The sequence below is a fragment of the Synchiropus splendidus genome, chromosome 17, assembly GCF_027744825.2.
Source record: "Synchiropus splendidus isolate RoL2022-P1 chromosome 17, RoL_Sspl_1.0, whole genome shotgun sequence".
NCBI lineage: Eukaryota > Metazoa > Chordata > Actinopteri > Syngnathiformes > Callionymidae > Synchiropus > Synchiropus splendidus.
Genome location: NC_071350.1, coordinates 5,918,257 through 5,932,837, shown reverse-complemented (window position 1 = coordinate 5,932,837; position 14,581 = coordinate 5,918,257). Strand labels below are relative to the sequence as shown.

Sequence of the window (14,581 nt, the reverse complement as noted above, 5' to 3'; positions counted from 1 at the left end):
AAATGCATTATTTCCATCATCCTTTTCCAATTCATGCAGAATAAATATTAAAATAGGACCTACGATGTGATATGAATGGGGATTGACTCTAAAAAAGAATAAGATAAGACGACGAAAACCACTTTGTTCATGGTGCCCAAGTCAAGAATTAGAAACACAAGATCGACAATGTCTGCACCATGAAGAGGAAGACCAACACCACCAACAGTAGATGGAACTAACAAGAGATGAAAACGTGTGTGATCACCTGTGCCATGACGTCATGTGACCAGATGTCGGACGCTGAGGTGATGTGCTGGCCCTTAGTGGCTTCAGACTCAGACGGCCTGAGTAAGGTGGGGCCGAAGACAGTGGCCAGATTGTGAAGGGACATCTTGTTGATGGGCTCCTTCTCCGCAACCCTGCGCGCACAAATTCAATCAATAAACCCTTAGAGCTCCACCAACCAGATGGTTTTGAGTGAAAAGTGCAGACAGAATTGGAAGGTGTACCGTTTTAAGTGCTCCAACAGAGTGAGAAAAGTCATAAGGTTAGGGTCCGGCAGAGAGCGGAGCAGGTGCATCATGCAGTTCTCCTTAGCTGCTGGGTCTGACAGAGCTGCGGACAGACGGGGAGAGGCAGACACATGAAACATTCTTTTCTAGCTCCAAAACTTCTCAGCTCACAACCACTGAAAACGTGTGCCAGACGGCTCATATATGACAATGAAACAATCTAAGGACCACATGCTGGAATTCAAATCATTCAATCCACTTTTTACCCCTCAGTACCACATAAGAACCTCAGGAGCCGTCGTGACATCTTCCCCCTCACTCAGTCAAAACTTTCAGTTTCTAAACTCAAGCCATAAGTTATAAGCTATAAGTCAAGCTATAAGCCATTTTATAACCAGGTATCCAAATGCGTCAGTATTTTCACGGACGAATAAAAGGTCAAGGGTCACCTATTCCCTCCATGAAGGCAGGGTAGAGGCGGTCGGTCAGCAGCGGCTCCGGCAGCTCCCTGAAGTAGAGCTTGAGTGTTCCAGCGATAGCGTTGATGTCCATGTCACTCAACATCACCAGGATGTCTTTGGTATCTGCAGGATGCAAAAAAGCAGAGGAATAAATCATTATCATGGCTACAGCTATTGAAAAAATGCAGCCATGCTACTTCTATTCAGCTTGAAGAGAAAGAAGCGGTTACAGTGGAAGCGATTCAGATGATGGTTCTGAGCGGAGGGAAGACAATGAGAAGAGTTTGCTCTTACTGGTGTCGAAAGCTAATTTGAGGGCTTGAATGTCAGTGGCGACCCCTGAGATCCTGTAGATTCCCACCTCGTCGATGCCCCTCTTCTCCACCTCCTCAATGCACTGGCGGACTATGTAAGGCACTTTGGAACGCTCCCGTCTGGAGAGGAAGGGTGCACTCATTTAATATGGAAAACATACTTGGAAAAAACACTGTATTCATTTTGCTGCACTGACTTTGTCACTACATTGATTTTGACTCCGAACACGCCTGTCTGCTTTTTGGAGGGCGTCCTCTTCAAGCTCAGGTCCCTACTGGTAAACTTCATGGAGAATTCCACTTTGATCTGTGACCAAAGACAAAGATGAGGTTTATGAGATGGATGACATCACTCTCAACACTGAAACAAGCCTCTTCTTGCTGGCAGGTACATACTCCTGTGATCTAAATGCTAAATATGAAACAATAACCACAGTGCATGCATGACTACAACAATGAGGTCAGTTCCTCACCCCGTTCATCTCTATGACATCCATGTGCCAGTTCTTGGACTGAACCGTCTGAGGATCCAACTGAAAGAGAATCAACAGACTCATCATCAATAATTCAAAATAAGGATTTGCTAAACTCAGAAAAAAAACAGTTTGAAGTGGAACTGAGAAAATGAACCGATAATATTACAGTGAAAGCAGAAGTCAGACGGGGGAACAATAACTGGGTCAGCGGCCTTCTCAGTGTTTTTCTTAAAATCATCAACATATTTATCTGAACCAAAAATTAATGACTCGCTTTGGTTTGTCTGTAACTATGAAGACACATAACACATGCTGACTTCAGGAGTCACTGAGAAACAATAGGCAGGTTGCCAAACATAACGAAGTCCAATAGATATACTTTGCAGTAGTCAGTCAGTTCAGAGCAGATTCAAACCTTGTTGTGAAGGTTAGCACACACCAAGCATTTTTTTTATTTTTAAGTTATGAGAACAGTTCGTTGCTAACACCCATACCACTGTTAGGAAAGCAAGTATCACCCTAGTAACTCAATCTACTACACCTTTACATCTGTTTATGACCAGTAAATAGTTTATGACTAACGTACTTCTTAAATTCTTACTTACCACTCTGAGGTTATGGCTTGCAAACAACAGATGCAGTTTTGTTTTTTTCACACAGATTACTACAGCAGAAATACAGGTCAGTTGGCTGCAATTCTGTGAATTGGGACTGGCAGTTGCTTGCTGCAGCTGGATGTCATAAATAAATGTCTGAAAATAGTCTGGACATACATGATGTCGTACACCTCATTCATCCTCCAAGTGAACACGTTCATAAATCAAAGACATTAAAACCAAGATTCACGACTGTTGAAGATGTTTGTAATGCATCTTCTTCCCCTGACAACAACAGCAGCAGCTCCCTTTGAAAGCTTGGATATTAATTTATTGAGTCACAAGAAGACATTGCAGAGTTTTGTGTTAACATCTTACGATTTTTAGCCTTTTATATTTGAGTTCATCAGTGCAGACTAAACCTGTGAGTGTCCTTGCTCACACATCACTAGACTGCAGTCTCCACACAAGCATAGATGGAATCACCAGAAACCCTCCGCAACACCGGCATGCTGTTTGGTGCCTCCTGGAGTTCTCTCAGCGCTGCTAAAATCTTCTTTATAGCCTGCCCTCCATGACCCCATCATTAGCACACAGCTGTGATGTAGCAAGTGGAGTGGAAGGATTGCTTGTGCACGAGGGCAACATGCATTAGAACCCAAAAGGGAGTGGAGTTGGTCTAGTCGTAAAAAGCCCATTAGCCTTTCATATGACTATCATCAAGCTAGTTTCCCAGCAGGGTTTGGGTTGGAGATGACAGACAGGTAATCGCTGGAAACCGGTCCTGAGCTAACTGACCGATCTTTGGGACCAAGATCATTTCCTGCCATCAAAGCCCAAGTCACTTTTGATTAAAGATTCATGTGGTGAAACCGGATTGTTAAAACTTAGGGGAGCCATCCCTGGCAGAAATGTGGACTCAGTGATGCCATGTCTTCTACATCCAAACTACAGTTTCCTTCTCTTCTGCTTTTCCATCTCGCTGAATCCAGCATTTCAAACTTCTGATTTTATACAACGGTCTCTAACAGGCAGCATGGAAAAGGCCAGTGACTAAAAAAATAAAACATAAAAATAATAATAATTCAATAAATAATCCCAACTAATGATGATCAGCTACCAGTGCTGCTTGATAGATGGACCTTCCTTTTTGTTCTTTATCATGACTGGAAGCCTTCCGCAGCATGTACAGTTTGGCTATACGCTAAAAGGTAAACACATTTGGAAGACTTGTTTCTGCTTCATTTCGCTTCAACCAGGAGCAAAAAGGTCAAATGAGTTCGATCTGGGTGTGCTGTGTGTTCTGGTTAGATATGAAGAGTGAGTATTTGAAAGTCAATTACAGAAACAGAAGGGAATGCTGTGCGTGAAGAAGCACATGCCATGAATCACCACCTTTTTGTGGTGGAGAGGTTTCGAAATTTCTCATGGTCAGAGCTGAACCACTTTAGTGTTGAGTGAGTGCACAACGAGAAAAAGAAACGTGATGGTGCAATGATGATGTTCAGAAATAAATCTCGGGGAAAAAGGAGGCCGACAAAATGTGGGATAAGCTGACAGAAGATGGGAGCAGAGAGAATTAGAAACTATATAGTAAGTGTGAGTTGTATGACTACTGCTGTAAATATATGATGTTTAAAAAAACATTCCTTTTCCTTTGTCGTCTCAACCATTATACTCATATACTTCCCATCGGAAACATTGCTTGGTAGCGGAGGATGTCACCCAAACATGCAAGTTTGTTGCCATGATGCAGCCTGCTCTCATTTTCAGAACCAGAGCGGAGAGTGATAACTGATGGTTGTGTTTTGCTGAGAAGCCTCACGTCCCTGCAGGAAACCAGGCATCACCTCATTCTGCAAAGTGCAACACAGTGACATGCAGCGTACTTCTGAAACATGCCTGCAACCTCCAATAAAGCTCGAATATCAGGCCCATTGTGCCCATAGGAGGTGCTGCTCTTGGTGGGTCTGACAGAAATGTGACCTGCAGTATATAAGGGCATGGAGTAGAGATGATACATTTACATATTCACAAGATGAATCATCACATTAACTGGTGATGCAAGTGTGAAAGAACCATCCAGTTCTGAGTGATTTTACGAGTTAAAAAAATGCTTCACGTCACAAAGCACATTCTTGTGACCCGGAAAGATTCATGGACTGATGACGCACCGCACACTGTAAACCCAGTGCTGCCACGGACACACAGTGGACCATTCGGCAGACATGAGGCGCTCATGCACAATTCAGGAGCTTTTTCAAAGACCTGCGTCTGAACTTTGATGTTGGAATCTGTGGCTCTCTTCGCTGGAGCTGCTGTCGCTGCCATGAAATAAAACCAATAAACTCCTCATGGATGAATAAAACTGATCTTTTTTTGGTGTCCATGACTAGAATGAAGACAAACATATGAACTGAGAGAGGAATAGAGCAACTCGACCCATAAACAGGGACAGGCCTCCTCATTCAGCCTCTCAGTTAGAAGTGTGTGTGGGGTCACATGGTAGTTCTTTGTAGTTCTGAAGAGCATATTGAGCAAAGCAGCTTTTTTTTGTTATAACATTGAAATTACAAACATTTTAAATTTTATTTTGATGTGAGGCTACTCAATTATCATGTGAGATTTAATTACTGCAGAGGAAACACAGATCTGAGGGGAGCTTTAATAACTCATCTGCATCTCAACACACAGAACACGTCCTGGTGTAAGGGCAAAGGCAGGCACAGGTCAAAGGACAAAAATGGTTGGGCGAGGTTTACTTTCATAAACGGCCTGGACTCCATTGTTCTCCATGTTAATCCATCTGAACAAGGAATTAAATCACCATAAGTCATAACTGTTCCCAGGAAAATATAGAGCCCGAAATGCTCATCTTTATTACTGCCGTCACAACTATACATTACACATTGTTCACCTTTTCCCTTAAAAAAAGCACACTTATTTTCTTACATATGCCCCCCATATTTTACCTAATGCATTACAGTATGTTTAAATTATTTTCCAGTATGAAATCCATTCTTTAATTTCTTTTTTATTAAATCAAGCCATTTTGTTAATTTAATAAAATGAATAATCAGGTCTGACACTTGGTTAAACTTCATTTATAATATCCAGAAACAAAGCCTATCTGCACTACACAAGAGTGGTTTCAAATCACTATGATGCAGGACCTTTTCAAACAGATGCAGAGCGGAACAGAAAGGAAGAAAAAGAAGTGAGTGCTGGACAGATGAGATCAAATGGAAGCTATAATTCAAGCGAACTTAAAACATCCTGACAGTGAAATCCTTCTGTGCAAGAACTGGAAAAAGTCATTTCAATAAGCCTTCACACACAATGCAAGTTAGCCAAGGATAAAAAGGCATCAATAAAGGGTTAAAAAGATATAAAGATACAAATGTACTGTAGTTAAACAGCATTAATAATATGTATAATCAGCTAACTAGAAAGAAATGTGCTAAAAAAAACAACAACAAAAAAAACTAAATAAAACATTAAATGCATCAAGATTCTGCATAGATCTTGGAGTAAGATATATGAAGACCACAGACTAATGTCTTCTTCATGTAAATGGTAGTAAGATAGTAGAAAATACAATCAAGAAGCAGAGTTTTTTTTCCCCTGAACACAATGAATTAAAATTAAAATAAAAAAAAAAAACAACACAAATATGTGGAGCCCTTTCATTTTTTCACTGAAGCGACTTCTAAAAATCATCACATTTGCTTTCACCAAGCAACACTGCCTTGCCATCATTCATGCAGCTCTACAGTACTAGAGTATTACTCTTGTGATGCTTGAACTGCAAGGAACACACAGTGTTCATAAGCAACAGAAGATGCAAAACCTTCAAGTGGCAGCTTATCAGTGTCTAGGAAGGAAGGATGGCAGTATTTTAAATGAACAGTGGAGGGAGCTATTTTGGTAAAAGTACAGGGAACAAATGTGTGACATAACAGTGCCATGGTTAGACTGACTGTTCCACGATCAATGCCACAATATTTTACTCGAACACCTCAAACAGTACCAGCACAGACCGTAAGCAAACACACCGCAATCATTCATTTAAACCTCTAAAAGTTCCTCGGCCCACTGATAGTATATTTATGTTGTAGTGTGTAAAGCACATCATCACACTAACACATCAGTGGAATAACAACAGCGACCCTGAAAGACTGCGCAATAGAAAGTTGTGCGGCAGGCAGTTGGGGAGTGCAGTAATAGATAGATGAGAGCACACAAGTGGCAACAAGAGGGAAGAAACCTTTTGCCGGAGCAGCTTGCTGCGGACGCGTCCCCATAGTTTGGCCCCCGTGTTGCTGTGCCTCTTCAGCACAGGGGTCTGTTCCAGGCTGGGGAGGTTGTGCTGGTTCTGGTCTATGCAGCAGTCTTCCTCCAGACACTCACAGAGAGTATTCAAGTTGACATCAGACACAAGAATCTCCGTCATACCAGAAAGTCTCAGAATCCTTCTTCCACCAAAAACAGGAGGAGGAAGTATGCTTGAGAGGACAAGGTCGAGGAGTAGAGTGGAGAAAACCTCTGGCTGACCACTGGCACTTGGGTCCAGCACAATCCACCAGCGTTAAAAAAAAAAAAAAAGATTTGCTTGCTCTTGCTGAGTTAGATGTTTATTAAGACAAGAACATCTGACAAGGCTGTCATGATCTCCTCGTGATAATTCCACTTTGTTTGGTCTCGCCGTGAGCTCCACTCTGCTTACAACATCCCCTACTGGCAAGGAAACACTCAGACAGAGTGAGGGAGCAAAAGGGAGGGAGGACGAGAGGAGGAGGGAAAGTGAATGAGCTAGCATCACTGGACAATTGTGCTTCTCCAGATGTCTCTGGGACACACCTCCAGAGGAAGGAGAAGACAGTGGGGGCAGAAGGATGGCAGGACTGTGTTACATCTTCTGCGTCAGAGAGATTTAGGGTGGAATGTGAAGGTTTAAAGACGCTATTCAACAATGAACCTCAGAGGGAAAGTGAGATTACTTACTAACTGATCAGTGAGTATTAGATGAGCTGTGTTCACTTTGTCAGTTGACCCTGGAGACTCATTTTAACACACATAACAGACAGGCAGGTACACCTGTCCTCCCTAGTCAGAAGTGGCTTCTCATACAAGGCACAGGTCTCACAATAAGGTTAACTTCTGTGCTTATTTGCCAGTGAGATTAGCTGGTCTAAACCAACCCATTTAATTATTAATGAAATATTCTAAAACTTGCCAAGTCAAACTAAACAATGACATCACAATGAACAACAAGCTTCCTCAAGTGACAACAGTTCTTCATAAAAACAGCAAGACTGAAGAAAGACATGTAAACATTTGATGTTATTTTTCTCACTGCATTCAGCAGGAGTGCAGCTGGCCGTATTATCAGGGTCGGTCAGACATCAATGACATGCACACGTGTGCCTTTTGGGAAAGTATGTCTGAGAAAGCCGTGTTTGGGAGGCAAAGAGTTCACTACTGCTGAATATGTGTTCTTCTGCCCTATCATCCACACAGATCCAAATTTAGTCTTGTTCTCTGTTCGTCTTGTCAACTTGAAAATAGGAACATTCCTTCACCACCCAGCATCTATACAGTGCCCCAATGAGCAGTGAGCAGCAATTCTGTCACCAAGGCAGACAGAGGCAGAGCAACTCCTCAGAGAAACCGCAAGCTTCTTCCCGTCTATACTAGCGGGGTCATACAGAGTGCATCACGCCACAGTGCATCACGTCAACCACACAAGTGAACTCATGGTCTGGTATACTCCAGCACATACTGTAGTACATGTTCACACATCCAGTGCTCCACTTTCCCTGGCGCACGCTCTTACCTTATTCATGACGGTGAAAACAGACATGCTGACCCAGAACACTGAGGCGTCACATGGAGTAAAACTCCAGGATTATCTGCAAAACACTGTGCTTGTTAGCACTACACTGTAACCCCCATCTGAACCTATCATTTAGAACTCTTGTCTTCAGCCTAGACCATGCGAACAATTCAAGTTAGTCTGATCTTGACTCGACCTGTGCTGAGAGATTACACCAGCATTCTCTCTCTTGCGAGTCTTTTATAGTATCATTAGATTTAAGGTATTTTAGCTCTCACACTACCAATAGCTGACGCCTTTATTCACTTGCTGTAACTGTGTGGGGCACATGACAAACATAACCCACATTTCATGTAGTTGTTATTCAGTTCATTTCAAAGAGGTCACACATGGAAAGGTGAAGGGGCAGATGGTTCAGCTGAGAGAGCTGATTCTCTGACATCAGCCTGTCGTTCTTCTCAATTATACATAAGTTAGCCGGCACGATACCTCATAGAGCCCTAGCATATGAGCAGTCAGGAGGGGGAAGTGTAGACAGGGGTTGTGGTTTTCACCATCTACCTAGCTAGGACAACAGGCACTTCAAAATCTTCCTGTTGATTGGGAAGGAGAAGGCTTTGAGATCCAACCATGTCTTAAGTAGGGGCAACCCAAGTAGTAAACTCTTTCTCGCTGGCACTTTCAGTGTGTAAAATATCATTTCAAAGAAGAAGCATCATGAGCGGGTAACGGTAGTAACTTTGTGATGAAGCACAGAGAAAAATCTTCCAAAGGTTTCCAAAAAAGAATGAATATTGAAAAGTGAATTGTCATTTAATTCTAAAGACAAAGCCTATCTCACCAGAATTATTCAGTCAGAATGTGCCATGTCCTCTGGTTGACCTGAAGGTACAGCCTCACCCAGTTCTAAAAGAGCTTCACAGAACCGGCTCACTTGAATAATAAAACCTGCGACTAGCTGGACGCAATCGCCTGGAAGACCACACAAGTTAAAAAGAGGACAGACACACTGAGACGACAACATTTTACACAGCCATGTTGACTGAGGATTGGTGCTTTTTCTCATGTGGTGACAGCTGCAATACCCACATTATTCCAGTTAATTTTTTATATATTATTGACTCACAGTAAAATGAGCAGTGATTTCTGAAGTGGGAGAACAAAGAGGTGTGTTATCTGTCATCACAGTGCTCAGGTTTAGCAATGGTGTCAGTGTGGGACGTTGAATTCTTCAAGCAGGGGAGCAGGTGCAGCAACTCAGTATCTATCTGGTCCATCACTGCCTCTGCTCAGTTATACAGTAATATATTTATTCTGTAATCATCTTGCCACAAATGATGATTTAACTGAACTCATTTTGAACTTGACCAATGGCCAATAACTTAGGTCATGTACAAATTTATATTTCATATAAACCACTTTACAAGTGACCGACAAGGCTGTGGAACTATCCAGAAATATGCAGTACGCAGTAATATGCAGTAGATTATCCTATATTGTCTACATGGTTTGAATTGAAATTCAGCGCAGCGTTGAACTATGAGAGAACTGCGACTCGATGATGTCACGAGAGTCAGATCCAGTCAACACTATCATGCCGTGCAAATGGCTGCAGCTGCAGGATGCTGTAACCATGGCGCTGAGCATGTACTAAGCCTGTCCTCCTCCCCATCATATGAAATGGGCTTAGCAACTTAAGGACAAGTGGCAACCATCAGTGTTGTTGTGACTCTGCAGCAACTGTTTTGCTGCTGTGCAGGTATTGTTCGGCTTGAAAGTTCACCTCAAATGGGCTCTGAAACTGGCTGCATTACCCACAGTTCCCAAACATTAACAGTTAGGAACATGTCATCAAAGCAGCAGTGACGAAACTAACCTGGACGAGTTGTTGACCCCTCATAAGAGATTACAACACCCATCACATCTTTACTTGTATTTGACAATTCACCATTATGGAGTGGACCAAGTCCGTCAAATCTTCACTGATATTGCTCACGACTTCCTCTGCCTCCATGGACTCAGTCAGCCTAATAAACAGAGTTGATACCTCTGGTTGCATCACAAGATGGCACCTGTGTTTGATCCAGCTATAAAGACCAGGCACCGCACTCATCCGTATGATGATGTAATTTATGGTAGTACATGGAAACAAAAATTTGCATATTCCTCAGTTAATGATGTGAATATACACATATATGAATATATAAAAATAGACACTGCTGTCTGCTCTCTTGCTAACAGTTTCAGAGATGCTCTGGTGACATCATCGACCATCTTCGCCTATCAACCAAAGTTAACTGCGAGTGATTTTAACTAACAAATGTGCAGTAATATGCAGACACTACAGTTTCAAATCACCACATTTTTCCTGAAGTGTTTTCATGTGGCATTCCAGACAACAGTAGTGGCAGGCCAGTCCTGTCCAGTCACCAAAGAGTGGGACACACAATGGAACACAACAAACTGTTGTGTCCATTCACTCTATACCTATACAGTAGGACAGTGAATTTGTATTAAAAAAAGACATTCCCAGTATGGATGCAAATGAGAGGATCTCAAGATCAGGGCTCAGTTTCTGTGTGTGCTTGTTTGTGAACAGAATGACTCAATTTCAATTTCAATTAAACATGCATGGTTGGTGGCAAAGAGGCTAATTTTGGGCTAATTTAAAAGCTTGGCGTGTTCGGATTCAAGAACACTCATGTCATGTATCAGTGCACGTAAAAGAGCAGTCTTCTCATGAACAGTGAGTAGCAAAGAAATATCACGGTAAGGAGTGCTCCCTACAGGAGCCAAAAAATGATGTGGACATCGCAGGCCAAACAGGAAATGTGCAGTCACCCTCCCTAGCCCTGGGACAGGAAGTCATAAAGAGGGATCAAATGCCTAGCATTGCTCCCTCAGCTGACATAAGAACAGCAGAGCACCCAACAAACTAAAGCTTATGTTGTGAAAAATGTAGCCAACCAAATCCCATCATATCAAGTCTGGCAGCTACAAAGTGCTCTTTTCTAAAACCAGATCAAACAATTTTCAGAAAGACATTAAAAAGACTTATATATAAAGAAGTAGACATAAAGGACTGAGACTCAGATTTGAGGAGCACTGTCACTGTTTATGTGTTGAGATATTCAATACCTCCATCAGTTCATGTTTGTCCTCATACATGTCGAGAATAACAACTTCATAGGTGCCGTTTTCACTTCAGTGACAGCAACTCCAATGAAGACAGATTCTGATGGGGATGTAAAGATACTGATGCAGGATGAACCTTTGGAAAAGCTCCTTTTTAATTAATATATGGCGAAATTTGCAATCTAGAGAATGTTAGTGAAACGGTCCACAGTACGTTTGTGGCATAGGGAGATGTTTGGATGCGGAGGCCATTTTAAAAAAAGCAGTCCACATAGCCTTTATAGCGGATCTTGAGGAAAATGCATGTCCCACTCACTCACAGCCAAAAACACACTTCCTGATCTTTCAGGAAAGTACGGACTGTGAACATAGTTGAGAAGTCACTCCGTGAGCCTGTTGGTGCAGGGAAGGAGATATTGATACAGTGCAGTGCACCGTCGATCCCATGATGTGGGTTCTGTGAAAGCAGTCATGATTACATAATAAACCAAAATAGTAGGAATGCAACATATTATGTAGGCCTATTTTTAATGTTTTCGTGTATGTACATTGTTCTTTCACACATCTTCACCTTATATTAAGTTGACGTTTCATTTTACTGACACCGTAGATAACTCGTACAGCATGCGAAAGGATGACGGGGTCCCTTTAAACAGGAAAACATACTCTAGCAACTTGGAAAGACATGTTGAGGGGAGGTGAATACATGACATGATATGAAAATAAGTCGTTGTCGATACATATGCATGTATATGCACACTATGTCTACATATACCTGTACCCTACTGTCAGTATATAATGTATATTACAGTTGATTCTGCTTATAGAATAAAAAGTCATCGGCCCTGGATGACATTTCCTCATCTTTTGAAGATCAAAGTTTACAGTTAGAGAGTGTTTCTCTTCCTAATTCAAAGATGAACAGGCTGAGTTTACAGAAGCAGATACCAACCAATGTGAATATATCATGGGTTTCCTGTCAATCACATGCTCACATGCATCAGCATTCAGTTCATCAGTAATTTGACAAATCTCAAGGAACAATGCAGAGAGTGCTCATCCAGCTGTAATGCAATGCCACAAAAGGCAGAGAACAACAGCTCACATGTAAACATGCAAAAGTATGTTATAAAATGGAAACATCCATTGAAACAGGGACAAGCTGTGGGAAAAGAATCACCCCCTATTCATTCTGAGAAACAACCTCCACACTGTCCTCTTCCATACTTCAGAATTCTTGGAAGAAGCCAATCCCTTGGCCCCAAGCAGATCAATCACATCCTAATGTGGTGCAGAACCACAGTGGGTAAAGCCCAACTGCAGCCATGTGGAAAACATTGAGGTTCCTGCCCGATTAGTTTGTCAAGCCACATGATGTAGAGAAGTAAGCAAACTGGCATTTCAGTAAACAATAAGGACTCAGGAACAGATCTCCCATTGGCTGCGAGAGATCAGAACCAAAACACAGCAGTAAAACAAACTTCAGTTGGAGGTTCATCTCATCTCCATGGTAAAGGAACTCTGGGCTTCTTTCCGTTCATAAGAAAAGGCTGCTTAGGACAGTGTGATGCCAGAGCTTGCTGACCTAAACGTGGCAGAGGTCTGCCAAAATAGCTTTGGCGGAAAAGACAAAGGGCACAACAACATAAAAAGTCACTGATGTATATACAGCAGAGGACCTCAAAGAATCATGCGCTTCATGGTGAAAGCTTAACTCAACTGCAGAGCCAAATAAGGTGCAAAATATAACAAGAGACATTGTCATGTTTTGCAGGTAATTTCATCATTCCATCACATTATATTTCTTCGGTCTAGGCAAAGACAAAGTAGAGTAGAGAAACATATGAATACTCAGGAAACTATACATCTGGTGTCAATTTTTTGCCGTGAAAATATTATGTAAGGACACATGGGTTGCATGTACAGAGCCATGCATGGTGGCTAAAGACAGATGGCCCACTAGTCGGAAAAGAATGATGTGGAATATTCTTGCTTCACAGTTGTCTTCAGACTAAATATAATAGTTCATATCTATATAGTAACAATAGGAGCTTCATAAGCAACCAAACATTTACAGTATTTTGGCAACTGTGCTACTAGACTGTGTGTTCATTGTAATGCATAAACATAAAGTAGAGCAGCTCCAAATGTCAAAGTAAAAGACTGCTATCCACGCAACAACTATTGTCCAAAAATCATATAAATGAGCTTAGTGCCACATTATAACTTGTTACTTTCTTTGTGCTCATTCTATGGGGCCACTGCTTTGATGATGTTGAGGTTAGAAAAGTTCCCACTAAGTTCCCACAATAGTAGTTGGTTCTCACTAATTTGTACACACACAAGGTACAAATACACAATAAAGAATATGCAGGGTAGAACATTGACCACAGCAGGGTAATGCTCATTGAGGGAAGTGGGACATTAGTCCAAGTGAGATCATCTACTAATAAAACTGTCATGTAGAAACATGGCAACTATCGCATTCAATGCTTCACATCGAGTTAAGACTGAGGCTCTTAAGTGGGAGTGAGAGTGCAGTGAGATACTCATCTCAAACTTTACAACCCTCTTGCACCCCTCATTTTATGATAATGCACCCTAATGCCTGGACCTCCTCTCCAGCTTCTCCACTGTGGAGAAAAGACATAAAAGCTGCCGGGAACAACTTTGTTCCTCCTTTATCTTTACATACCCAACTTTTTTCGGTATCATCTAGCAACAAAAAGATTTGTAACTGTCTTGTTTTAGAGCCCATCCATTTAATTCAACACTGCAGTAGCATGCTCAGTCCACAAGAAAAACATTTCAGAACAGAATGGCAAAGCTTAAAGTTGACTGGTGATATGATGCAATGTTACATAAGAACAATCACACACAACTATGAACTGACTGCGAAACATTGCACTTGCAGAGGGAGAACATGTCCGAGTGACAACCAAGTTTAGTCGAACACGATCTTAGTGAGAGCATTGATTCTTCCGCCAGTTCAACACCTTTCGTGAAGTCATATTTTAGTGCTGCTTGTGGGTGTACACAGGTCACAATCTCCCCATTTGAAACCCGCAAGAGGATGTACCGGGGACACTGCCATCAACGATAAGGTGAAACCTTGAGAAAAGATGTCATATCTCACAGCTTCTTAAAGGTTGGTGATCAATGAGCTTGCTGCTCAATGTCAGTACAAGTGCCTACTACTACAATATAAGTGCATTTTTCCTGGATGCCTTGTTAGCTGGCACCATACATCCACTCAACCAGAGCTACCC

General features: G+C 41.9%; 1 protein-coding gene across 4 annotated transcripts in view; it reads right to left on the bottom strand.

Annotated features, from left to right (window-relative positions):
* abr (ABR activator of RhoGEF and GTPase) overlaps nt 1-14,581 on the bottom strand; it is a 73,073-nt gene that overhangs the window by 1,544 nt on the left and 56,948 nt on the right. For 3 of the 4 annotated variants that reach the window (XM_053846276.1, XM_053846277.1, XM_053846279.1), the window contains 6 exons: nt 1,743-1,802; nt 1,467-1,576; nt 1,250-1,389; nt 944-1,078; nt 492-597; nt 248-401 (listed from right to left, as the gene is read on the bottom strand). In XM_053846276.1, the coding sequence (XP_053702251.1) occupies nt 248-401; nt 492-597; nt 944-1,078; nt 1,250-1,389; nt 1,467-1,576; nt 1,743-1,802 (705 nt within the window). Of the gene's footprint in view, nt 1-247; nt 402-491; nt 598-943; nt 1,079-1,249; nt 1,390-1,466; nt 1,577-1,742; nt 1,803-6,608; nt 9,083-14,581 lie in introns of those variants that run through there. The other variant, XM_053846280.1, reaches the window with a different exon arrangement.